General features: G+C 32.6%; 2 protein-coding genes and 2 long non-coding RNA genes across 4 annotated transcripts; 2 read left to right on the top strand and 2 right to left on the bottom strand.

Annotated features, from left to right (window-relative positions):
• The first annotated feature begins 2,782 nt into the window (after positions 1–2,782).
• LOC105964609 (salviol synthase) lies at positions 2,783–5,200 on the top strand. The gene is made up of 2 exons (XM_012989117.2): positions 2,783–3,753; positions 4,413–5,200. Exons 1-2 carry the CDS (start codon positions 2,845–2,847, stop codon positions 5,040–5,042), a joined length of 1,539 nt encoding a protein of 512 aa, XP_012844571.2. The 5' UTR covers positions 2,783–2,844; the 3' UTR covers positions 5,043–5,200.
• Positions 5,201–12,729: 7,529 nt separating this feature from the next.
• Positions 12,730–13,508, top strand: LOC148769015 (uncharacterized). Its single transcript, XR_016031996.1, has 3 exons — positions 12,730–12,782; positions 13,145–13,264; positions 13,375–13,508. It is a non-coding gene; the product is annotated as an uncharacterized LOC148769015 (long non-coding RNA).
• Positions 13,509–17,740: 4,232 nt separating this feature from the next.
• On the bottom strand, positions 17,741–20,434 carry LOC105964613 (caffeic acid 3-O-methyltransferase). The gene is made up of 4 exons (XM_088820793.1): positions 19,997–20,434; positions 18,761–19,054; positions 18,553–18,628; positions 17,741–18,126 (listed from the first exon to the last, which is right to left on the bottom strand). Exons 1-4 carry the CDS (start codon positions 20,395–20,397, stop codon positions 17,833–17,835), a joined length of 1,065 nt encoding a protein of 354 aa, XP_088676919.1. The 5' UTR covers positions 20,398–20,434; the 3' UTR covers positions 17,741–17,832.
• Positions 20,435–23,983: 3,549 nt separating this feature from the next.
• On the bottom strand, positions 23,984–25,791 carry LOC105958229 (uncharacterized). Its single transcript, XR_016031995.1, has 3 exons — positions 25,447–25,791; positions 25,326–25,358; positions 23,984–24,252 (listed from the first exon to the last, which is right to left on the bottom strand). It is a non-coding gene; the product is annotated as an uncharacterized LOC105958229 (long non-coding RNA).
• Positions 25,792–26,145: the final 354 nt, after the last annotated feature.

Below are 26,145 nucleotides of genomic sequence, written 5' to 3'. Positions count from 1 at the left end.
ACGTTTACAATCGTTAAGAATCCACAATATAAACTTCAAAAATTTTGAGATTATATCATACATAAAGCAAGGTAAAAGAGTTATTTATCGCTCAAATTTACATTTGTAGGTTGAACTAATTAATGAGGGCCTGAGTTTTGTTTTAGTTCATTCCATATTAATTCCAATTGTCATAGATAGGACCATGGTTATTAAAATCTTACGATTCAATTTGATTCCTACCTAAATCGATTCAAATTTTACAACAAATCTTTAATGTTAAAAATTGATCAAATCTTACGATTTATGATTCGATTATTACGATCTGAGAAAATTTTAATTTGTTATACTATTGATAATAAATTTCAATTAAAAAGACATTACACTTTAACTAGAATTAGTTAATGTGATTATTACGTTATTGTCAACACTCTATCCCCTGAAATAAGTCAAGTACATGTCAAAAGAAAATCACAATATAGTAGTACTTTTGCTTATATTTCTCATCTATAGTAGGAAAATCAATAGGAATGGATTCAATTCTATGTATTCTAAATAAATATTATTTTATTTTAATTAGTTCTCAAAAGACATTTGTATTTTTACTTGAATTTCTCACACGTCACCGATTTTAATAGCATAAGTGCTTGTATTAGGTCATTTATTTATTTATATTTAATTCAATTAATTCTTTATATTTTTCGGGATACAACTTTTATATTTTGACTTTATAAATTTTAAAAGACATATAAAGTTGTTATACCACTATATAATTTCTTTAAAATATTTTTATGTAATCATTATCTATATTATTATTGAAAGAATTACAAATCTTACTATTTACGATTTGAATTTTTGACAAATCGATTTTCGATTCGATTTACGATTTATCATCCATGGATGGGACTACCCAACTCTTAGACCGATTTGATTAGGATTGCCCTACTTTTTTATGGATTAATTAATCCTAATTAATCTCTTAAAATTTAGTTTTTTTGGATAGATATTTTACAATACATATACATTGTACCAAAAAAGGCGAAATCCCTCGCCTTCAGGGCCCCCATCCCTTGGCTCGACAAGTATTTGATGGAGGAATGTAAATTATGGTGACTCAACGGCCCGTTAAGGTAGCGGACCCGAACCTGGTGCCCACAAGGAACCAACCTCATTGAAATTGAAATTCCCACACTGCGACTGCTAGGATTCGATCATATGTTTGTGTCAAGAATCTTGTAGGTAGGTTTGTCCATAACTCTTCTACTGATTTTATTACAAAAATATTAAGAAATTTAATACCAATGCACTACCAAATATTCGGTACGATACTATATGGTAATTAATGGTTATTATCGAATTTTGGTATAGATTTGGTAAGGCAAGGTAGAGTACTTGTATGTTAAGGCATTTATTATTTTTCAATTGTAAATTAATAGGGGGTTTTGTGCATAAGTGCTTGACCAACCATCTTTGTTATTCTAGGTTCAGTGTTTTTTCGCTAATAAGTCCATCCCTTTAATATGTATTATAAATAAAGGAAAAAATAATGTATATGACAAAATTACCCCCAATCTTTAACCAAATTCTTAACTGTAACCCCAGTTTAACTTCAATTTTGAGCACAAAAATCCAATTTTGACTTTTTTTTTTTCTAAAATATTTTTTTGCCGCCGATTTGCGGCGTTTTTTTTTTTTTTTTTTCTGTAACCTTTTATTGCCGTCGGTTTCCGGCGTTTGACCGCCCAATATGCCTCTAGGCAATTCCATATCTAGTGTACAATTGTAGATGGACAATACAATTATGATTCCTATTTTTGAAAAAAAAAATAAAAAAAAATATTTTTGAGTTTCCTAGTCCATCTAGCCAATCCGGCCCAACACAGTAGAACCGTCACTTTCATTTAATGCTGCAAAATTAATATGGATGAAGAAGCTAGAGATACACCACGAGGGTAGTAATTAGCAAGTTGTGTATTATTTGGTCTCGCTACAATGTGGGTGCCTAACAATGTTCTTTTTTTCATTTTTTTTTACTTATTAGATATTTATGTGAGTATTGAAGATATTAATATTAAATGATATATTTCACTAACAGCTTAAGTTTTTTGTTGAGATGGTCATTGAACATGGTATTAGAGCCAGACCAAATGAAAATGTCTTAAGCTCGAATCCCAACGCCACCCATTTCAAATATTTCAAGTGCAAGACTTCAAATGTAAGAAATTACAAAATTTCCACAATCATAGTTGAATGTGTATAATCTTCAATATCCGACTATTCTTATTAAAAAAAAATTCCGACTATTCATGCTTAGATTGCGGTCGGCCGTCCACCACTAGAATCGGGCGCCACCATGGTCCAATACTAATACACTACCACTATTCGTCCCAAATTCAGCCGACGGGCAAAAGGAGATTTATTCTTTTAAAACCGGTGGAATTCAGATTAAGAAATGAGAGGGCTGCGGATTTTTTGTTTTCTTTGACGAACAAAGGAATCAAATATTTGGCATTGCCGATGATGAAATCTGTTTAGAGAGATATGTTAGTCTTGCGTTTGTTCATTACGACGATGGTGATTCGTGGAATATTAGACGGTGCAAATTAAATGCCTGATCGCGGGGGGTGGGCGACGAATTATTTTGGTTGTAGAAGAAAAGTAAAATTCCGAATTAATAATGAGTGAATTAATGATAATGAATACCGCCAAACCCTCTTCTCCTAGGTAGAATGAGAATCTCATTTCAAAAAATTACTTGTGGTTGGTAAGTGCAAATAACTATAAAAACATGCCCATATTGCACCCTCACATTAAACTAGAGATCATCAATTAATACTGCAAATATCATCAATTTAATTTCTGAATATGGATATACTTCTTTTCTCAATCTTAATACCCATATTGATGTACATCTTCCTGAAACTCATCCTCATAATAACGAAAAAATCAAGCACTCCAAATCTTCCACCCGGGCCTATGAAGTTGCCTGTAATAGGAAATCTGCACAATATCATTGGCTCGGAGCCGCCCCATCGGGCCCTACACAAATTGGCGACGAAATTCGGGCCGGTGATGCACCTTCAGCTGGGCGAACTCTCCACGGTTATCATCTCATCTCCCAATGCAGCAAAACAAGTGATGAAAACTCACGACATCAACTTCGCATCCAGGCCGTCCATTCTAGCGACCGAGATCATGAGCTATAACTCCACAAGCATCAGTTCTTCCGTGTACGGTGACTACTGGAGACAACTCAGGAAGATATGCACACTCGAGCTCTTGAGCGCTAAGCGTGTCCAATCTTTCCGACCGATAAGAGAAGAAGCGTTTCTCGACCTCGCCAGGTGGATAGCAAAGGAGGCCGAGGCCGAGGCCGAGGCCGCACCTGTCAATTTTACTCGGAAACTATACTCTTGTTCGTACGCTCTCACGTGGACGACGACGCTCGGTAATAAAACCGAGGTTAAAGAGAAATTACTAAACATAATCAAACAAAGTATCGAATTGGCCTCCGGTTTTAACGTTGTCGATTTTTATCCTTCCGTCAAGTTGCTTCAAATGGTGACCGGGTTAAGAAGGAGGATGACCAAGCTGCACCGAGAATCGGATAAGATTTTTGATCAAATCATCGATGACCACAAGAAGATTAATGATGATCACCATAGCCGCCATAACAAACAAGAAGACCTACTCGACGTTCTTCTCAAATTCCAGGATGACGACCGCGGGCAAGAGATTTCGTTGACTACGGACAATGTTAAAGCTGTACTCATGGTTAGTTTTCTTCAATAGATTCAAATTCGTTTGGGAATAATTTCTTTAGCTGGAACTGCCATGAATTCGTCCAATTCAAGGGCATTTGCGTCTTTTTAGGGATGGATCGCCCTAATATATAGCTTCTAAATGAAGATTCTCATAATTTAGTGACCACAATATATAGGTACAATTTGTTTTGGTAGAAAAAAAACCCACCCTAATTTTGTTTTCTGAAATTAGAGAAATAGGATGTTTTTTTTTTTTTTTTTTTTTTTTTTTTTTTTTTTTTTTTTTGTGTGTATATTAATAGAAGGGATAAGGATACATTAGAACATCGATAAATTAATGCTTGATAAATTAATACCCTCGCTTAAATAATAGTTTTTTCTGGCCCCAACTCGGTAAAACCCAACTAAATTATTAGTTCGATAATTTAATATTTCGCTAAATTAATAGAATTTTGCTAGTCTCTACTGTATTAATTTATAGATGTTTAACTGTATTAGGATTTGGATGAGAATAATAAAATGACTCAAATGCCCTCAAAGTGGAAGGATAAATGATAATTCGGCTAAATATTACGCCAAAAATTATGATTTGGGGCAAAGTGCAACTGAAACTAAATTTTGTAATATTCATATGATGATGATGAGTTAATTACTATTTTATGATTTCAGGATATGTTGGCTGGTGGAAGTGAGACATCAGCCACGACACTAATTTGGGCAATGGTAGAAATGCTAAAGAATCCAAGAATAATGGAAAAGGCGCAAGATGAGGTGAGACGAGTTTACGACGACAAAGGGTACGTCGACGAGTCCAAAATTCACGAACTCGAGTATTTAAGGTCAATTATCAAAGAGACTCTTAGGGTTCATCCACCAGCAGCTTTGTTGAATCCAAGAATATGCACCGAAAAATGCGAAATAAATGGATACGAGATACCCGCGGGCACCAAAATCATTGCGAATACATGGGCTATTAACAGGGACCCCGAATATTGGGAAAACGCGGATTGCTTTGAACCCGAAAGGTTTCTTGATAGTTCGGTGGATTACAAGGGTAATCATTTCGAGTACATCCCATTTGGTGCCGGAAGGAGAATATGCCCTGCGATAACGTTTGCTCTCGCTAATATGGATCTACCACTTGCTATTTTTCTCTACCATTTCGATTGGAAATTGCCCGATGGAATGAAACATGAAGAATTGGATATGACGGAACGGGTCGGGGCGGAAATTACCCGTGTCGAAGATTTGTATGTTGTTCCGGTTGTTAAAAGACCAGTGCCGCCGCATGTCACGTGATGCAATAAATTAAATGTGTTAATTAGTAATAAAGGGATGCAAGAGTACGTAGCTTGCCCGCCTGTGGTTTAATTATTTACATGCATTGCTTAATTAGAAATGTGTTCATTGATCACAAGAATCACTAGCTATTTCGTTGTTACTTGTTCACCATGTTTGATTGTCTTTATTATATTTATGAATAATAGCATCTTCTTCTTTTTATTCTCCTTCTTCTCCTCCTCGGTTACGTTCTCTTGTTTCCTCTTTCTTTCTCCATTTCTTCTCATTGAAAAAGTTTTGTAAATGCTACACCTGGTCATCATGTACATTGATCTACACATAATAACACACACTCATGTGTAGTGTACTTAGTGGACAGATATTTGTATAGAGTTGTGGTGCAAAACCCTTTGAAAACCCATTAACTTGATCCGAACCACATCTTTCATTTCAAAATCAACGGGCAAATAGCTATGATGTATTGCGTGTATGTTTTACACTCAATTTATAATTTCTTATGAGGATTTTTGTGGAATTATATCGATTTAATGATGCTTAATGATTTGGTTGTTATATTCTAAGTACAAATTGAAGAATTGAGCTCTTGAGGAGGAAACAGACAATTACAAGCAATAATCGGACTTACAGTAGTCGCTGCCACATGAGACCCCACTCTGAGAATCATGAAGAATTCTCAAACCTCAGTCTAAGAATCAAAGAAAAGGAAGAGAATTCACTGTTGTCTTAGACCGCGGTATGAGTTTGTGGTACAAATTTCATACCACGGTCTCAAAGAAGGAAATAACAAAGAAATTGGAATCTCGGACCGCGGTCCGAGAGATGAAAGAGTGGGAATTTGACTTAAACATGGAAACTTAATTGGGCCATAAGTTTTAATATAAATAAGAGGTTTCCAAGAGAAGGGAGGGAGTTTTTTTGAAGCACTAAAATTCACATCTCGCAAGAAGCAAGGAGAGCGAGGAAACGAAGAATCGAAGACGAAGGCTTGACAAATTTTCATCATATATAATTCTTCATTTATTTCTCTCTTCTAAATCTATGTGTTTTTATTTAAATTATTGCTTTTCCCTTAAGAACATGAGTAGCAAAATTTCTTAATCTACGATTTTGTTGGAATCCAATGTGAAAAAAACATTTAGAATAAAAAAATGGAATGTCAACTAATGTTGAAGTTAACTAATGCGAAGTCAGCAAATCGGAGCTCCGACCACCCAAGCCACCGTCGGGAAAAAAATATTTAAAAATAATTTTAGAATTTTTTTAAATATTTTTTTAATAATAAATAAATAAGAATAATAATAATTAAAATAAATAAGATAAAACAAACCCTAATTTGAATTTGAAAATGATAAAAATTGTATAAACTAATTATTTGGGTTTATATCAAATGAAACTTGCAACAAATGAATTTTACTCAAAAACATAAAAAAACTTGGGTTTATCCCACATTATATGTAAGTTAATGAGGGGAGCTATCTCAAATAAACCCTAAATAAAAAGGAATATTTCATATCATGAAGATAACATAAGAAGAAAACGTAGAAGAAAAGAAGTTTTTTCTCTGTCAACAGTTGTATTTAGGGCTGGAAAAAAATGGCAATTACCATTTACCATGGTATACCAACCAAGAATTATCGACAATCTACCAAAAGAAAGGTTACTATTACCAAAAAACGGTTACCATTGTCCACGACTCTACGGTAAAAGATTGTTGAGTGTATGATTGTCACTAAATTTATACGTTCTTACGAGGATTTTTGTGCAATTTTATGAATATAATGGTGCTTAATGATTTGGTTATGTTCTCAAAATTAAGTTAAGCATGTTTATGATTTTAATTTTGAAACCTATTCAAGTGATTTTAGGTTTGAAATTATAAACTTGAATAGGTTTGAATATATATAACGTACTAAATAATTTCTGCCGGTCTGTAATTTGGCTCCCTGTACCATCGTCTTCAAAAATTGTCCTCATCCCACACGATTTCTTCTGCGCCTCAGCCCAGGATTCGTTTGCATAAAAAATTTCGTCGCCGGCGTTTGTTGCTGGTCCTGGTTTGTAGGTTGTTCTATTATAAATTATGAAAATTATTTATTTAGTTAGCAACACCAAATTAAATTCAGAATTTGAAAAAGGCCAGTAACTTTTTTGGCTTTTTACCTTCCCGCGCTGCTGCATTCAATTCGTTTTACATCTTCTTATTTGCTCATACCTCACCTTGATTCTTTGCTTTTCCGGTTTTCACATCGCTTATTTTTGGGTTTCGGGTTTTGGATTTCAGGTTTCGGGTTTTCGAATTTCGGGTTTTTGAGTTTCGGGTTTCGGGTTTCGGGTTCAGTACTGAGAGCTTTTGATCTAGTGCCTCGCCTGAAAAATCATATGATACAAAAATATCAAATTTCACAACGACTTTTAGCCCAAGTGCTAAACACAAAATTTGCAGAGATAAATTGCTCTCTGAACTATCAAATCTTTGCATTCAGAATATATACATATCAAAAGAGAAAGGAACAGAAACCACAATATATCCTTCTCGAGTATATGAGAGTTCATAAATTAAACTAAGATGCCTATGCGGGTATAACATTATTTAGAAGTTTGACGAACAAAAAATACACATTCAGGTTTGGTGTGGATTAGCTAAATAACAATCGACCTACAGTTCTTCCTACAATTCTTCCATCTATTATGTGCCTTTACTCGTGACAACCTTTTCGGCAACAGAGGCATTTGCAAAAACAATAAAACTAAAGCTACTTCGATAAGAAAAAAATTGCCTAATCTTATTCACTAAGGGACCATCCGATCTTTAATAGATCGAAAAACCAACAGCTCGATAATGCAAAACCCCTGCAAATCTCGAACCTTTAATGTACCACTAAGAAAAACTACAAATAGAAAATTAAAAACCAAAGAACATAGAAAATCGAAAGATAAATGAGAAATAGTGTTTTCCGGATTATCACCGGAGCTAGAACATCTGTTATAAAAGAGAAGAGAGAAAGTTATATTCATAATTAGAATTGAGAGCAAGCTCAATGTATGGTTTATATATAATACTTTGTTCGTAAAAGGGAGTGCGTATATACCTATTGAGGTGCCTTCAGTAGTGAAAGGGTCCATCTATGTGAACTTGAATCAAACCACATGGCTCGATTGATCTTAGCTACAAGTTCCAGCAACATCGATCGTTTGTCAACTTGTCGAAAATAATTTACTAGTCACTTTAATTTTTTTTTTTTTTTTTGAGTTTCTTACTCTTAATTACTCGATCAACTCTCTCCACAATATTTTGTGCATGTGCAACATTTATTATTGTGTCCACTTTACTCGATATAGAGGGGTCAATAATAATAATAATAACATATCCAACTTTAATAGAATAAGGTCTCGTTCGGTTACCGTTATAAAGTTCTACTGACTAAATAGTATGAGCTAATAACATGTCCGGTTGGCAAGATTCACACTTTTTCAAACCCGCTACTAATATCAAAGTCCGCTATTAAATGCTACTATTTCATTAAATTAGTAACACCTCTCCCCCTGAGATTAATTTAATAGGGGGTGACTAAAAGGAAAATACAATTTAATCCTTAAAATCATATTTTGTTATTGTAAACTAAGTAGTTTAATAGAAAATTCATATATACTAATTGATTTTTAATAAATTTAATAGAAAATCTAATCTAAGAAACCGAACATGCTACTAACTAAATAATTAATTAGTCAGTAGGGAGTTAATTCAATCTCATGTAATACAATCTAATCCAATATAGGTAACCGATCGAGCCCTAAAAGGAAAAAAAAATACATATTTTGAAACATTAATTGCTTCGAAGTTAAACAAAATAGAAAATTAGGTAAAATACTTGGTTATATGAACCGGCCTTTTCAGCCGACTCGAGTATAGTCCTTCGTAATCAAACCGGTCCAAATCGAGTAGCTGCGTAATCAAACCGGTCCAAATCGAGCGTGTACAGAAAACTCCTGATGTACCGTAGAGCTGACTGTCAGCGCCGCCGCCGCCGATGTGGCGGATTGGCTACTCGATAAAATTTTATCGGGCATATTTTTCAGTGAGTGGGCGCGTGGAGTTGATCAAGGTGGTGGGTGGTTGATTTAGACGCGCGCGTATATATGTGGCGGTTGTTTTCATGCATGGGAACACGTGGACATGGTCGTGGTATGCACGTGTGTGGAGACTGGAGATTAATTAGCTATATTATTAACCTTAATTAATTGCCAACTCATTCCGGAAATTAGAGGCACTAATTGATTTATGGGTATGTGATTTATTCGGAATAAATACTCATTTTATTTAGTTTATATTATTCTCAATATGTTTATGTTTATCGATGATGAAACAAATAAATAATACAATTGTTCTCCTAAAATAATAAATAATACGCAATTTTCTAATAAACGAAACCAAGAGCCCATTATTCCCAAATATACGAACGGGCCCAAAAAAATTGGACCTGCTTCGAAAAAATGTTGGCCCAAAGGATTGATCTTGTACAGCGATCTACATACATGCATACACACATACATACATCGTAATATTGAAGTTATAAGTGTACTTTTTCGGCATGTGTTTGTGTACATGTCTTACGATCAATATACAATGCGTCGATGAGGTGGTTGGTTTTATTTGTAATAATGATTTATCGATTTACTAATATATATCGAAGGATAACTAATTCCAATTACTCGGTGTAAACACGCCACGTCTGACAAATTTTCCGAGCTCGACCGTGTCGATCTTGACGAATGCGGACATTTTTTACACGCATTTACATGTATGCTCATAGAACTTTCATGTTCTAGGCTCAACCTCAAGCTCAAGTAGATTTATCGAGCTCAACTCAAGCTCAACTCATTTTTGTTTTCTAATTTTGATATTACTATTACTTTATTTTATCAGTATAAATTATTTATACGACTACAAAAATATATTTTTTGATATATATATATATATATATATATATATATATATATATATATATATATATATATATATATATAAATAAATAAATAAGAAGCTCACTAGCAAGCGAGTTGTCTGTCACAGCCCACCAGTTTGGCCCAACCATTTTGCCAATTTTCCTTGGGTTGGAGGTTAAGAAGCCCAAACTTAGCTCAAATAGGATTAGGCCAAGTTGGCCCACTGTATAGAGATAGTTAGAGACTTTTGGAGGATTCTAGAAAATTTTATAGAACGCTCCATTTGTAGATATTTTGTAGGAATACTTTGGAGTGTTCTAGTAAACAACTCCTAGCCGTGAGATCAAATAAAACTCCACAAATATTTTGTATGAATACTTCGGAGTGTTCTAGTAAACAACTTCTAGCCGTTAGATCAAATAGATCTCCACCGTCCATTAAGGAGGTGGCCTAGTATAAATACGGATAGGGACTTCATTTGTAATCAGGCTCGTCGAGCTCGTTCAAGTTTTTATCGAATCGGCTCATCGAATGAACAAGCCCAACTCATTTACCACCCCTAATTATAATTACCAAATAATTTGCTAAATGCAAGAATCGGTTTATTATTCGAACATTGTAGAACGCAAAAACCAACACAGAAAGCCCAAAATAACCTCAGATTTTTCAAAAGCATAAATTCTTCAATTTCTTCTCTCTACTACCGCTGATTAAAATCTGCAATTATGAGCGGGAACGGAGAATGCACGACGATCGGAATCGATATCGGAACCACGTACTGTTGCGTGTTGCGTCGCCGTCTGGCAACACGGCCGAGTTGAATCATACCAAATGACCTGGGTAACCAAACCACGCCGTCTTATGTTGGTTTCAGTGAGAGGTTTATCTGCTGCAGTAAACCCTAGTAACACCATTTTCGTTAAGATCGATGCTTACTTTTACATATGTTTCAATAGCCTTGTCACATTATTATTTTGCGACCATCGTGGAATTGAATCCAACTGTCCTAAATCTAACTTTTCTCCAAAATACTTGGGCAGTTAGTTGGATCGAGAAAAGCACTTTCAATCAAGGTTTCTCATCCAATAACAAGACCTGCATTTCAGTGCAAAGCAACGAAACTCTTATACACACATTTCATCACAAAGACGAACATTTAAGTAATCATGATGTTGACTCACAGGAAACTTGTGCATATGTCATGCTTCGAGTAGTTATTTGTATTGTGTCTATTTTTCATTTTAAATGGAAATATATTGAACCAACGGTTTATTTTCCTTCTCAGAAAAAAAAAAGGTTTTATCTATGTCAAAAATCAACATATTTTTAGTATTGATCTTGACTTAATTATAGTAGATAGACTAGACTGATAGTCGGTTCACAAAATGACTTGCATTAACCGTTTCACAAGCTAAAGGACAACATAAAGTTGGAAATGAACTCACAATTTCAAAGTTTATGGAATCCATCTCCTTCAGTTTTTGCACATGATCTTTACTATTGTGATCAAATCACTACAACAAAACATATATGTTACGACATTTTATTTGAGATACTTATTTTGAGATGTCCCAAAAAGAGAGTATCGGGACTATAGTTAAATTGTGTCTCATTAATAAGATTTATTAGGACACTTAAATAAAAAAGGATATTTTTAATTAAATATATTATAATAAAAGGGGATATTATATTCCCCGGTAGTTTTATTTTTAGGGATTCTTTTAAGTTTCAATTCTTTCCTTTTGCTTCTCTCCTCTTCGGCTCATCCGTTTCTCTTCTTCAAAATCTTGTCCAATTTCACATCTATTTCATCAAAATTATCAGACCTAACTCTGAAAATTACACGGGGTTTTTTTTGTTTTCCCGCTTTTCTACCAAATTGTCATACCTAAACTCCAATAATTTCTACAAAATTATTGCACAGGTTGTGTGGGTTCGACTAACAGAGCTAGGTAACTTTACGGTGGCAATTGAGTTGTTTGATAACGGGTCAAGGGTTTTTCTGCTTGGCCGAGGTACATTCTGATTCACTTCAATTTTTTATTTTGATTCTCTTATTTCATTCTTTTTATCAGTCAATTTTGATGAATTCTGCTGTTAAAAGAATTTTCTCTTGTCGGAATTTTTTTTTCTTTCTGGTTTTTTGGCTTGCATTTACTGAATGTCTATCGATTTTTGTGTTGTCGCCTTGAGTTATTGGGGTTGATTGAAATTAACCCTAGTTATTGGGGTTAATTGAAATTAACCCTATGAAAGTAGTTATGTTGTGAGAATCTTAGAATTGTGCTCTTCACTGGAAGACAATGGGCAAAAAGTCGGTGCTTTGGGTGTGGGGGTGTGGATATATGGGGGTAAAAGATACACTTTTTGAAGTAACGTTGGGGGTGTAAAGACTACAATGGAGACATGGTGTGAAATCATGTTTGTAGTTAATTAGGTGTGATCATTTATGCAGTAGGTTCAGATTTTTTGAAATCTATATTGCAAATTATTGATTTCCTGTACGATTTTGAAAATAAAAAAACCAGTGTAGTAAAATCAAACAACTCAATTGTCACCATAAAATTAGAAGACTTATTAGTTCTTATTAGCAAGAGAACTAATAAGAAAATTAGAAGACTTGGGTAGTATTGTATATTTGATAACGAAAATCTTGTATATGCCTTCTCAAGTTCTTGTATTTTATTTTCTCAGTTTATAAATTCTAACTTTTTGCTTATATATTTGTGTTTATATCAGGATTACTGCTAATAACTTTAAGAACCTTTCAGTGCATCAAGTATTTCTTTGAAGGTGAGTGTTGATTTTTATTTCATAAGTGAATATTAAATTAGAAATTGCCTACTTCGATATGTGTAATTGTCGATGTGTAGTATTTATTTTAGTAGGCTACTTCGATATGTGTAATTATTTTCTTTATTTAATAATTCATAAAATAGTTTTTACATTAACGTTTATATTAATTGCTTGTGCAGATAATGGCTCCAAACACTAGACCTCGTAGCAAGCGTGTAAGTTGTGAAGTGTTTGAGCAGCCTGAACAACTTGCAAACTTAAGCTCTCAAGACAATTGTATGGCTCAAATTGACTGGTCTTCATTCTTTCTTTTTAATTATAACTTTGTCTAGTCAATTATATAATTTATGTGTTTGCAGGTCAGCGTGGTTTGAGTTCAATTCACGCTAAATCAGTTCGGACTGAAATAGCTCTTTTGCAGCGTAATGAAACGATTGAGCAACCTAATTTGCATTCTAACTTAAACTCCCCACACAATAGTATGGCTCTGAACTTGACTTGGTCTATTGCATTTTTTTATTTTTTTTTTATTTTATAGTTTACTAGTGCATCATATCATTTATGGGTTAAATTCCTTATTAAATTTTAGATCACCGTGGCACGAGTTCAATTCAGATTGAAGAAAATATTTTGCAGCATAACACAAGTTGTAATAGAACTACTTGTGATGCAACTGATGACCTGTTGGAAGATGAAATTGTGCGGATTAATGAAGGTGATTCTACTGATAATACATATGAGATTGGTAAGAAAAGTTTTACCAACAAAAATTTCATTTTTTTTTATACTTAGTGATCCTATAATATTAATTATTGTAGTCGTCAATAAGAAGAAGAAGGTAAGAGGGGCTACTTGTATGCCTAAGGTTTGGGGACAACAACCAAATGAACTTGTGGTTGTTTCATTTAATGACCTTGGGCAAACCAAATGATCAAGATAAGACAAGCACGTTGTCACATTTTCTGGGTACGATTGCGAGGAATGGAAGGTATTGCCCACTTAACTTTGGATGATGAATTTCATTTTTGATGCAGTGTGGGGTATGATGGAGCTAAATTAGATTTTTCAAGTATGTAGTCATAGATTATTAGAATGATTAGTTAAAGTCGGCATTTTTTTGCTAGTGAACTTATTCAAGTATTGAAGTTCGTTAGTTGATATTTCAGGATGATGCTATGATATTGTTGACTTGTTTTGAGGATTGATTATACTAGTATTCATTGACATTTTGAACCAAATCCAGTTGATAGTTTTTTTCAGTTGATAATTGAGGATGTTATGTTTGATTTGGTGTATGTTATTTTTTTAAAAAGTAGTTTCAATGCATAATTTGTATATATATCTGTAGGGAAAAAAACATTAATTATTATTATATTTATTATTTTCCGGAACAATTTTAGGACATTTATTTATGTCCATTCAATAAAATTGTTTGTGTCGTAAAATATGTATTAGGACATTTGTAAGTGCCGATAAAAGTTTTCCAATACATAAATTTATGTCTCAAAAAGAGTTTAATAGGACAATTGTTAATGCCTTTATAACTATATATTGGGACGTGTGTAAGCATCTTAATAATAGATTTTATGGACACATGTAAGTGTCGTGAAAAGATTTCCAGAAAAAAACAAAATTAATATAGGGTATATATTAGTGCCTTAATAACCCTTTATTGGGACACATTCAATTGCCTTAAAAAAGTATTTATAATGAGACGGATAATAAGTGCCTCGTGACCTATTGCAATGCACAACTACGTGACATATAGTTTATTTGTCCCAATAAGTCCAAGTGTCCCAACATACCATATATTAAGGCATTTTTTTGTGTTTGGAAAGCAGATTTTTGTTGTAGTGAATAGACACTCCCGATGAAGCAATGGGAGACGTGAGCAAAATCTCGAATAACTGGAAAAAAGTAAATACAAATAATGACCCTTGGATTTAAATCTTCAGAATTCAAACAGATAATTTCAACGTCATTGTGAAAAATCATCCACCCTTGGGTAATTAATGTCTTTAAAGTATAAAACGAGCACCTGATCACTGACTTTGAGACGACAAAATCTTCAATCTTCTCTTCTTCCAACACGATCAAAACTGAGGTTGATATAGAAAATAGAGTATTAAGCTTCACAAGGGTATCCCTGTGCTTCAGAATAACTTTAAATTATACTTTAATATGCAGCATATGGTTTAAGTCACTTAGCTGCCACAACTATACATAAAATACTCATGGTACTTCTTACTTAGTTACCAAAAAAGTTGGATATTTCATATCTTATGCTACAGTAAAATCAAAATTTCGAAAGCCTAACAGCTTCGTGTAAAGAGGCATTTATACAGAAACATATATATTATGTACGATCAAGGAAGAAATAAGAGGGAGAAGAGGGTTTAATAGCTGGAATGCTTCGAAGAACTTGTTGTGCTTTCTCTAGATTTGGTAATTGTGTATGTATGGCTGGGAGTTGGGTATGTGTTAAGTGTATATTTTTACACTTTATCGTACCTTTTTTATTTGAGCTTTTGGTGTGTTTTAACGATAATTGGTGCTTACAAAGTTGATTTATTGTATTTTAGGTACAAATTGAAGAATTGGAAAAGTATAGGGTAAAAACTGTAATTTTGGAGAAAATATGGGCCAAAAGTGAAAAATCAAAATTCTGAAGATTTAAATCTTGGACGGCCGTCCGAGTTTTAGTTCAAAATATGGGACGGCCGTCCGAGACCATGAGGCAGCGCAGTAAAGGGATTTTAATTGCACAAGGAAACTGTCTTCTTCCCAAGTTTTTCACCATATATAAGACCAAGCCAAACACACAATTGGGGATCGATCTTCTACGCAATTTCAAGAGCAATAAAACAATAACGAAGACGAAGAATTCGAAGACTTCAAGCATAGATTAATCGTTTATGACTTATTTTATTTGCGTTTTTCCTTTAATCATGAGTAGCTAATTTTCTTATTTCTAGGATTTTATTTTGAACTCTATGTGGGATTTATGAACCATTTTCTATGATTTTATACAAGTTTTAATTCCGGATTATTTCTTCTACTTGTTTTATTAAGTTCATGAAACTGGCCACTTTATGTGCTTTTATGTTATTGTTAATCGCATAAATCGGAAGATTGGGTTAATAATTAGAACTGTGGTAGAAGAGCCTTTGTGGTATTAACATAGGAATATAGTTAATATCTTAGGTAGCCATTATTGAGATTTGTGCTTAATGATGTGTTCTAGAATTAATTGCGTAGGAGTACAGTAATTGAATCTAGAGTATTAGAATCTAATACACGCGAAGCGGGTTATGATTAATTTAACATCTCAGGTTAATAATCCGGGTTAATTCCTTGCATGATTGAAGAAATTGGGGGAGTAATAATCACATAGGGGGGAGAACAAAATCCTAGGCTTGCTTACCTTGATTAAATCTTCGTTTTAATTTGCTTTCTTGTTTTTGCTTGCCTTTTAATTTAGTTTAATTTAGTTAATTCTCTCTAAATTCGACTGTGTAGGGTGGGCTTGGGTTTATACTATGCTACACCGGGTGCAATATTGCTGTGATTGACAGTAATATTAAGTATATTACTGTTAAACAAAGTAAAATTAACTAAACTACAGTTTAACACAATAATATTGCTATATTAATCTCTAGCACAGTAATATTAACACAACAAAACTCATTATTATTGTGTAATAGAGTAATATTACTATGTTGACCGTTTAACAAATGTAAACATAATAAAAAGCCAAAAGAATTAATATTACTGTGAGTGACAGTAATATTACTATAACAACAGTAATATTACCGTCAACCACAGTAATATTACAATAAAATACAGTAATATTATTACGTTACTCCGTGAATAACTCAAACAAACAAAAAAATCCAAACACAATAATAATATTGATGTGGTTGACAACAATATTACTATAACAACAGTAATATTACCGTCAACCACAGTAATATTATTGTGTTTACAGTAATATTACAAAAATAGACAGTAATATTATTACGTTACTCCGTGAATAACTCAAACAAAACAAAAAATCCAAAAAAAAAATAATATTGATGTTGTTGACCGTAACATTATTGTGTTTACAGTTATTTTACTGTCAACGACAGTAATATAATTACGTTGACTTGTCAACAAATCAAACAAAATAAAAAAAAAACAAAAAATAAAAAATAATAATATTACATTAATTTACTCTCAACGGAAGCACAATTACATAATGTGTATTGTCAACGGTAGTACAATTACGTTAATTAACTGTCATTACAGTATAATTACATTAATTTATTGTCAGTGACAGCACAATTACGGTCAACGTTTAGCGGCGGACGTATAAAAAAAAAAAAAAAAAAAAAAAAAAAAAAAAAAACTTCAAAAATCACTAAAAAAAGTCAACGCCGGAAACTGGCGAAAATATCCGGAAGAAAAAAAAAAAAAAAGTCAACTCCGGAATCTGGCGGCAAAAAAAAAAAATTGAATTTTTTTTTTTTGAAAAAATGAAAGTTTTGGGTCAAAATTGAATATTAGTGGAATTCGATTTATATTAAATATCGTCTAACCCTAATTATAATTAGCGTGATTTATTAAGAGTTAAGATTTAAGAGTGACACATGTCAAAATATCAGTGGAATCTGATTTATATTAAATATCGGCTGATCCGTTCAAAATTTAATCTCTTAAATGAAGGATAATTTGTCATTTTATTCAAGTCAACTATTAAATTTGATAAAAGGGCCGGTGTGCTATATAAAACACAATATAAGGGGGTCTTTGCTAATTCTTTTCTCACGAGCGCTTTTATGCGAATTAGAAACAAAACAGGGGCATGTGCTATTAGCTCCTTTTCCTTACATTAAACTTGTACCGAATGTTATATGGAAATGCTATTACAGATGCACTAAAGAAAACACACACAAAAAAAAACGAAAAAGATCGACAGAGTTTTTTTTTATTCTAGTTAGTTTATTCCTGTGATCGGGCTAAACACACCATTATTAAACGCATGCAGTGTTGGTGGTTAAATAAATTACTTAATGAACTCCATAATCCACATCCCGTACACATAAGAGACAACCTTAAACTCTCCGAAACCGGAATTAAGTGCCAAGTCTTGAAATTCGTCGTGTGTCCTTTCTTTACCTCCAAACATAGCTGTCATTACAAAGTCCATTTGAGAGGCATACATCGCATGAATATCGGTCTGAGTTGTGTTTGGCATAATCGAATCCATAACTATCAACTTTCCTTTGTTTGGCAGTGATTTGTAGCAGCACTTCAACAACTTCCCGCATGCCTCATCACTCCAGTTGTGCAGTATAAACTTTTCAATAGTACGTACATGCATGCATATTCAAATTATTATGATATTAATTAGGGTAAATTACGAAAACCCTCCTTAACTTAGGCTAAATAACGAAAAATACCTCCACCTATCTGTAATAACCAAAATCCCCCTTTGGTTAACTGTTGATCGAGTTTTTTAACATAAAATTTGCACAGGCTATTACATCTTTTGTTAAATAGGTGAGAAATAGAACAAAATATCTGAAATTGTGTAAAGTCTATTCCCTGAAATAAAAAAATATCCGGTGAAAAGTCACAGTAAGAAATATCAGGGTTTTTTTGGTAATTACAAATAGATAGGGTGTTTTTCGTTATTTAGCCAAAGTTTAGGGAGTTTTTGTAATTTACCCTATTAATTAACATATGATATGGTGGAATAAGAAAAATTGTTGTACGTACGTACCTTCAACAAAATTGCATCTCCTTTTGGTACTTGAGCAAACATGTCTCCACCAATGTGCTCTATGCCTACACACACGATAAAAAAAAAAAATTACGTAAGAATATTCGGGTATTTTTTAAATCTATAGATAATAAGAATATAATTAGCCAAACAGGGTCTTAATTAAAGAAGAAGAATATATATATATATAAGCTCACTGTTGTAGTACGGCGCGGTTTTAACGATGTGGGGCAAATCAAAATTGATGCCGCGAATAAAAGGATATTTGGAAATGATAGTAGCAAGAGCGGTACCGGTGCCACCTCCGACATCAACGAGACAGCTCAAACCCTCGAAACCTCGGTACGTTTTAACGACCTTTTTCATTAGTACAGCTGAGTGCGACCTCATCGCTTCGTTAAACTTATTACTTATTTCCGCGTTACTATTCAAATGCTCGTAATATGATTTCCCAAATAGCTTTTCAGATAAATTACCTCCTTCCACAATTACATCTTTCAAACTGCGCATACATGATTTTTTTTTTCTTTTTAATGTTAGAGTAGTCCACATATATGGATTAAATAAAGATATTGGAAAAATCAAATCAATCTACCATTAAAAAAAAAGTTAACGTTACTTGGTACTATAAGAGCCGGCTCCTGAGTTTGATGAGCCGACTCGACAAAAACTCGAGCTTGAGTTTTTTCTTAGTTGTTCGTAAGCTTGGGAGCCTACTTTTTTCTTTTTTTACTTTATATATAAATATATTTTTTTAATTTAAATCGTATATAATAACATAAATTATTATAATAATATAAAAAACACATTCAAAAATTAAAAAAAAATTACAGTTCATTATTTATTTTTTATTTTTTTATCATGTGCTTTTAGGAAATATTGGTATAACCAATGCCAGAACTTATAAGGGGCACGGTGCTGTAGACCCCAACATTAAATTTTACACACACACACACATATATATATATATATATATATATATATATATATATATATATATATATATATATATATATATATATATATATATATATATATATATATATATATATAAAATAAAATTGTTAAAATTTGTATTAGTTTAAATAAAATTTATGAATATTTACTTATTTTTGATTTTTTTTATCAATAACTCCAAAAAACAATACGAGACGATGCGATGCGATGAATCCCCAAAATACTAACTGCAATACATTATTATAATAATTTGGATTTTTTTATCATGCTTAAAATATGATAAAATTATAATATATATGCTATTTTAATTAAAAATTATCAATATAAACTTATTTTTGCAACGTGTTATGAACCTAATTTTTTTCCGGGACCTGCCCCGAATTCCGAAATTCTAGTTGTCCCCCTATGTTTTGGCGATCCCAGGTCCGCTCCTGGGTATAACAATAATTATTATTTACAGGTACAGCATTAATTAATTAATTAATACCTTGGCACCGTTGATGCTCCTTCGGGACGGAACAACAGGTACTGACAAAACGACGCGCCGCCGCCGTCATTCGCGAAGAACTTTCCGGCCGGAGCAATCCCATACCTTCGTTCAGGGCCGCCAATATTCTCGCAAATAAGCAAAGAGTGAGTTGCCAACAGCTTCAGCATGGAGTCGAGCACGACGGCTGCTCCATCGGCGGCAGGGGTCGGAAGTCGAGACACGATATCGGAGGTCGAGAGGCGGGCCCCGTCGCCGGCGCAGGAGAGGATCTCGAAAATGTCGAGCTCGACGGCGGCGTACAGAACCATCTCCAGTATGGAAGAACCGCAAGCGGCCAATGCCGTGACAGCTGCATCATCGTCCTCCCCATGCTTGTAATTATTATTCACAACCTCCATTTTTTTTTTTTTTGTTTTTTTTGTTTTCTTCTTATTATTCTTGGGAGAAAAGGATTAATACAATTTTGGTTTTTGCTGTGGTGGTGTTAAATACTGTTTGATAATCAAGTTGCCGTGTTCTATAGTACCGACGAGGTGTGATGAGGTGTTCATTCGGTAATACCGTATCAAATCTTACCCAAAGAATTTGTTATAACTTATAACCTTAAAGAATTTAAAATAAAAGCAAAAAATAAATATTTATTAAATATTTTGGTATTCGTTACCGCTATGATTTACCGGATATCAATACCATATACCGGACTGAATACCGGAATTTCAAAAAATATTTACAGAATACCAAACCAATTTTTTGGTTCGGTTTTTGAAATCGATTTACCGGTCGAGTGAATACCCCTTCATAGTCCTAACTTTCACATAATACCTATGAGTAATAGGAAAAAAGAATGACCAAACAATACACAACTTGCTAAATATTACCCTCATGTGTATGTGTGCTTAGTGGTTATTTATTTCACGAACATCAATGGGTGTATTTCACCAGGTGTGCCGCGAAATGAATTGTATTCCAACTCAAATATTTCTCTTAAATCTTTTCCATTTACCAATTTCAAAAGAGTGTCTTCATCCTCATGTTCACCGATCTCTTCAACTTCATCAACTTCAATTTTGGCCTTTCCTTTTTTTTCTCTTATCAATATCAAACTCGACGTTTAAATTTCTTGGACCTATTATTATATGTAAAAAAAAATTAAATAATATTGAAATCCGTTTTTAGACTCTCATCATGTGAATATTTCATTTCCTTCTTTTTTCTTTTATTTTTTAAATTTTTTTCAATCTTTTTAATATTTTGACTAATATCGTAAATATCGTATCGTATCATGCTATGGCGATACAATGTGATATCTTGCGACATTTACCGATATCTATGCACAGACGATACATATTATGAGTTGTATCGTCTTGAATGGGATCGTACCGTCTCACAATAAATATCGCAGTATCTCGAGAGTTTAACTACTGTGAACTAGACATGGAATTGCCTAGAGGCTGGAGCTATCCATATAATTGGGCGGATCTAAATGAGAGGCTGCCAAGATTTTGAAAAAAAAAGAAAAAAAATAGTTATTTTTAATTGGGCACTTTACAATTCATAAAGAGATCCAGACAATAAACTATTTTACAAAAAAGTCCGCACATGGCCTAGGGGTTTGTAAATGACTAAAATAGCCCATCACATTTTAATAGGCTCTAATTTCATCCTTTAATTTAATTTAACCTTAATTTGACTCCAAATTTCACAAATTATTCAATTTTGACCCAAAACACAATCTTATGGACAACTTCGTCCGTCGCCGCCGTTGACCGGCATCGAATTATTATTATTATTTTTTTCTTCTTCTTCCTGATTTTTTCCGCCGGTTTCCGACGTTGCCGGTCTTCGATGTCGACTTGTTCGATTTTTTTTTTCTTTAACATCTTTTTGCCCCCATTTAAACAACAATTTTGTTGTGATCGACAACAATATTAATTATATTACTGTTAAACACAGTAAAATTAACTATACTACAGTTTAACACAATAATATTGCTATATTAATCTCTAGCACAGTAATATTAACACAACAAAAGTCATTATTATTGTGTAATAAAGTAATATTAATATGTTGACCGTTCAACAAAGGTAAACATAATAAAAGGCCAAAATAATTAATATTACTTTGGTTGACAGTAATATTACTGTAACAACAGTAATATTACCGTCAACCACAGTAATATTATTGTGTTCACGGTAATATTACAATAATAAACAGTAATATTATTACGTTACTCCGTGAATAACTCAAACAAAACAAAAAAAACCCAAAAAATTAATAATATTGATGTAGTTGACAGTAATATTATTGTGTTTACAGTTATTTTACTGTCAACGACAGTAATATAATTACGTTGACTTGTCAACAAATCAGACAAAATTAAAAACAAAAAAAACAAAAAAAAAACAATATTGTCGTTGACTCTAATTGTACAGTCAACGGCATTACAATTACATAAATATATTGTCAACGGCAGTACAATTACGTTAATGTATTGTTAGTGACAAATAATTACGTTTATTTACTGTCAGTGACAGTATAATTACTGTCAATGACAACACAATTACGGTCAACCTTTAGCGGCGGGCGTAAAAAAAAAAAAAAAAGTCAACGCCGGAATCCGGCGGCGGAAAAAACAGACCAGAAAAAAAATCGAAAAGTCAACGCCGGAAACCGACGACAAAAAAAATACTTTTGAAAACAAAAAAGTTTAAAAAAAATAAAAGTCAAAATTGGATTTTTGTGGTCAAAATTGATTAAATTGGGGTTACAATAATTAAGAATTGGGTGTAAAAGGTTGGGGGTAATTTTGTCATTTACATGATTTTTTCCTTTATTTATAATAAGGTGGTGTTTGCAAATGATTATTTAAAAGCAGAAGTTAGTGATTGTGAGTTAAGTCGGTTTTAAGTACTTATTTCTAAAAGTTGGGGGTGTTTGCAAATATTCCGGAAAATGAACTTAAATAGAAAAAACAGGGTTATGGGTGTTTTAAAAAAAATAGCTTAAAGCAGATTATTTTAAGATAAGCAAAAACAAAAGTTGATTTTGCAAACACGTGAAAAAAGATTATGAGAAAAAAAAGCTCATAATCACTTTCAAAAAGCTTTTGCAAACACCACCTAAATATTAAATGGATGAGTTTATTGGCGAAAGAGATATAGCCCCTAAACCTAGAATAATAAGATGGTTGGTTAGGGACTAATGCACAAAAACTCCTTTTTAATTAATATTTTGTAAATATAGGTTTGGCCCGCCAATTTTTTATAAATGTAGGTTTTTCCTCTTCATTTTTATTTTTATTTTTGTCCCTACTCTATATAAATTTATGGGATAATTAGCTGGAACCCCCTTATTTGAAACTTATATGGCTGGGGATCCATTTTGTTAGTTGATTATAGCTATAGGTCCCTTGACCAATAAATTTAATATAAATTAAATTAAATTATTTTTCTATTGACATTAATACCCTTAATTATTATTTATATTAATTTAGTTAGTTATTGAATATATGAATAAAATCCCACATTTCACTCTCTCATTTAACTCCCCTCTCTCTCTCCTCTCCCTCACGTCTCCCCCTCCCTTTCTTTTCTCTTCTCTAACTCCTCTCTCTCCTCTCAATCACGTCTATCTCTCTCCTTTTTTTTTATTTTTTTATTTTTTTATTTTCTATTTTATAATAACAAAAATAAATTGCAAAATTGCAAAATACTTGTGTCAAATTACAACAACAAATTGCAAAATACAATTAGCAACTTACAAACTGCAATTTATAACAGCAAAAATAAATAGAAAAATAAATATAATACGGAATCACCTACCATATGTCAAAAATATTTGTTTACAAATGTATTTTCACAACAACACAATATGGAACTAATGATAATTTACTCAAACATCAGAGGTTCAAGTTTATTCTTCCTCGAACAATATAAGATATTTTTAAAATATAAAATATGAAATAAAAGATGATATAACAAACCAACAAACCATTTTTATTTAGGAATAAAGCAGTACATTAAATACAAAATCTTGTAAGATACAAATCAATAGATACAAGCAGTGTTGCAATATAGTCTATAAACAAACTACAATCTATCATAACTGATTATGGCTGGGTTGATGTCATAACGGACATAGTCTCGACGTCCGACTGAATTCACAACTTCCAAACGTAATCGGGGATCTTCTAGAAACATGATCGTGTCAGTAGCATCAACCTCTAATGAATCTCTTGTTTGTTTTCTTCTGGCCTATAGTTGCAGCGACGGTAAAATACGAGTTCAACCAAAAAAACTTCCAATTAAAATATGCACAAATTTGCATCAATGCATATTACAATATCAAAACGCATCATAGAATCCCGATAGAGAAATACAATGTTCGAAGTTGCAACAACGAGATGCAAAAAAATACAATTACTCGCAATATGCAATACATTATGAAACGGGAAAATACAAAAGAAAAAAAAGCCACACACGCATTAACTTTAATATGAGTTTAGGAAGATAACCAAAAAATATGTGAAACCTTTCATAGTTATTCCCAAAGAAGAAAAAAAAAACTAATATTAATTTGCAATAACGAGCTGCAAATTAAAATATGCAGAACTGCAAAAGTGAAAATGAAAACCGTCTAAAGGGACAACATCAACAAACTTCAAGTTGCAGACAACAACATAAAAAATATAAACTTCAACAACATCAACAAAATAGTGGCAACAACAACCAAGTAATAGTATGCAAATAACTATATCCAAATGCAATTGTCAACAACAAACTGCAAAATGCAAACGATCAATGATAATAAGTTATTTTCAACAAGTATTTTGTTATGATAGATGAAACCATTTGTTAAGACACCAAACTGCAAATATTACAGTAAAATGCAACTTATACTATGATAACAACAAAATTGAATTGAAATATAATATAAGAGCAAAATACGCATTATATAAGCAAAACCCAAAATAAACAGCAAAGTGCAAAATATACAAAAAACAGTAAAATCAAGGGCAATACCCAAAATAAACAGCAAAGTGCCAAAGTGCCAATTGTAATTTCAAATAAACAACAAAGTGCCAAAGTGCCAATTGTAATTTCAAATAGCAATACACAGATTCAAAATTGCAACAGAACTACCAACAATACAATAGGTTTGCAAAAATTGACATGGCACCAAAAGTTAATGAAATATACAAAATACAATATACAATACGACAGCAAGTGCAAAACACATAATAAACATCAAAGTGCAAAATATACATAAAAACAGCAAAATAAAAAACAAACAAAAAAATATTATTTGCAGAAAACAAAGTTATTACCTGAGGTCGTAGGCTCCAAATCTCTGTCTTTGACTTCATTCATAAAAACACCCATTGTATTTCGTCAATGAATCGCGATTTAAAAAAAAATACAAAAAAAATGAAATATATAGCAAATTACCTGTACGTTTCCGATTTTGCGCCATCTTCTCGGATTCAAAACCTACATCAATCTCAGCAATAAGGTGCTATGATTACAGAGTTTTGGTTGAACGAAATGGAGGAGAGTTTTTGCATGTTTTAATTTGACCAGATTTGCAGATCTTTCTCTTCCGTGGCAGTTTGCAGAATTACAGTTCTCCGTCGATCTGAGAAGTAGGCCTATTGGGTAAATTGAAAGAGAACGAGAAGTGAGTAAATTGAAAGAGAACGAGGCAGTTTCTCCCTTCGATGGCGGTGTGAAGATATACAGCAATTTTTGTCGATTTGAGAATTAGGGCTATTGGATAAATTAAAAGAAATGAGAGGTAAGATTTTGCAGTTTCAATCTCACGAGATTTCTTTGCCTCCTTTTTAGCTAAAAAATCTGATTTGGTGAATAATTATTTTTAAAAGAAATTTTCCTATTTTATTGCAAAGGACAAATCAGCCAAAAAAATTAATAGGGGGTTTAGAAAAATAGGACTTATGACTTGGACTAGGACCTATACAATCTTAGAGTGGAGGGTTTATAAAAAATTACCCCTAAATTTATATCTTTTTTTCTCACATTTATCATTTACAATTTATAATATTATGGTTAAATTTAAAAAAATTTAAATAAATTTTTAAAAAGTTGATAAATAACATATTATTATTATAATTTTTTTTAAGAAAAATC

Source organism: Erythranthe guttata, chromosome 7 (assembly GCF_056151865.1).
Source record: "Erythranthe guttata isolate IM_541 chromosome 7, IM_541, whole genome shotgun sequence".
In the NCBI taxonomy this organism is placed as follows: domain Eukaryota; kingdom Viridiplantae; phylum Streptophyta; class Magnoliopsida; order Lamiales; family Phrymaceae; genus Erythranthe; species Erythranthe guttata.
The sequence above is the reverse complement of the archived record's forward strand: the minus strand, read 5'-3'. Positions and strand labels throughout refer to the sequence as shown.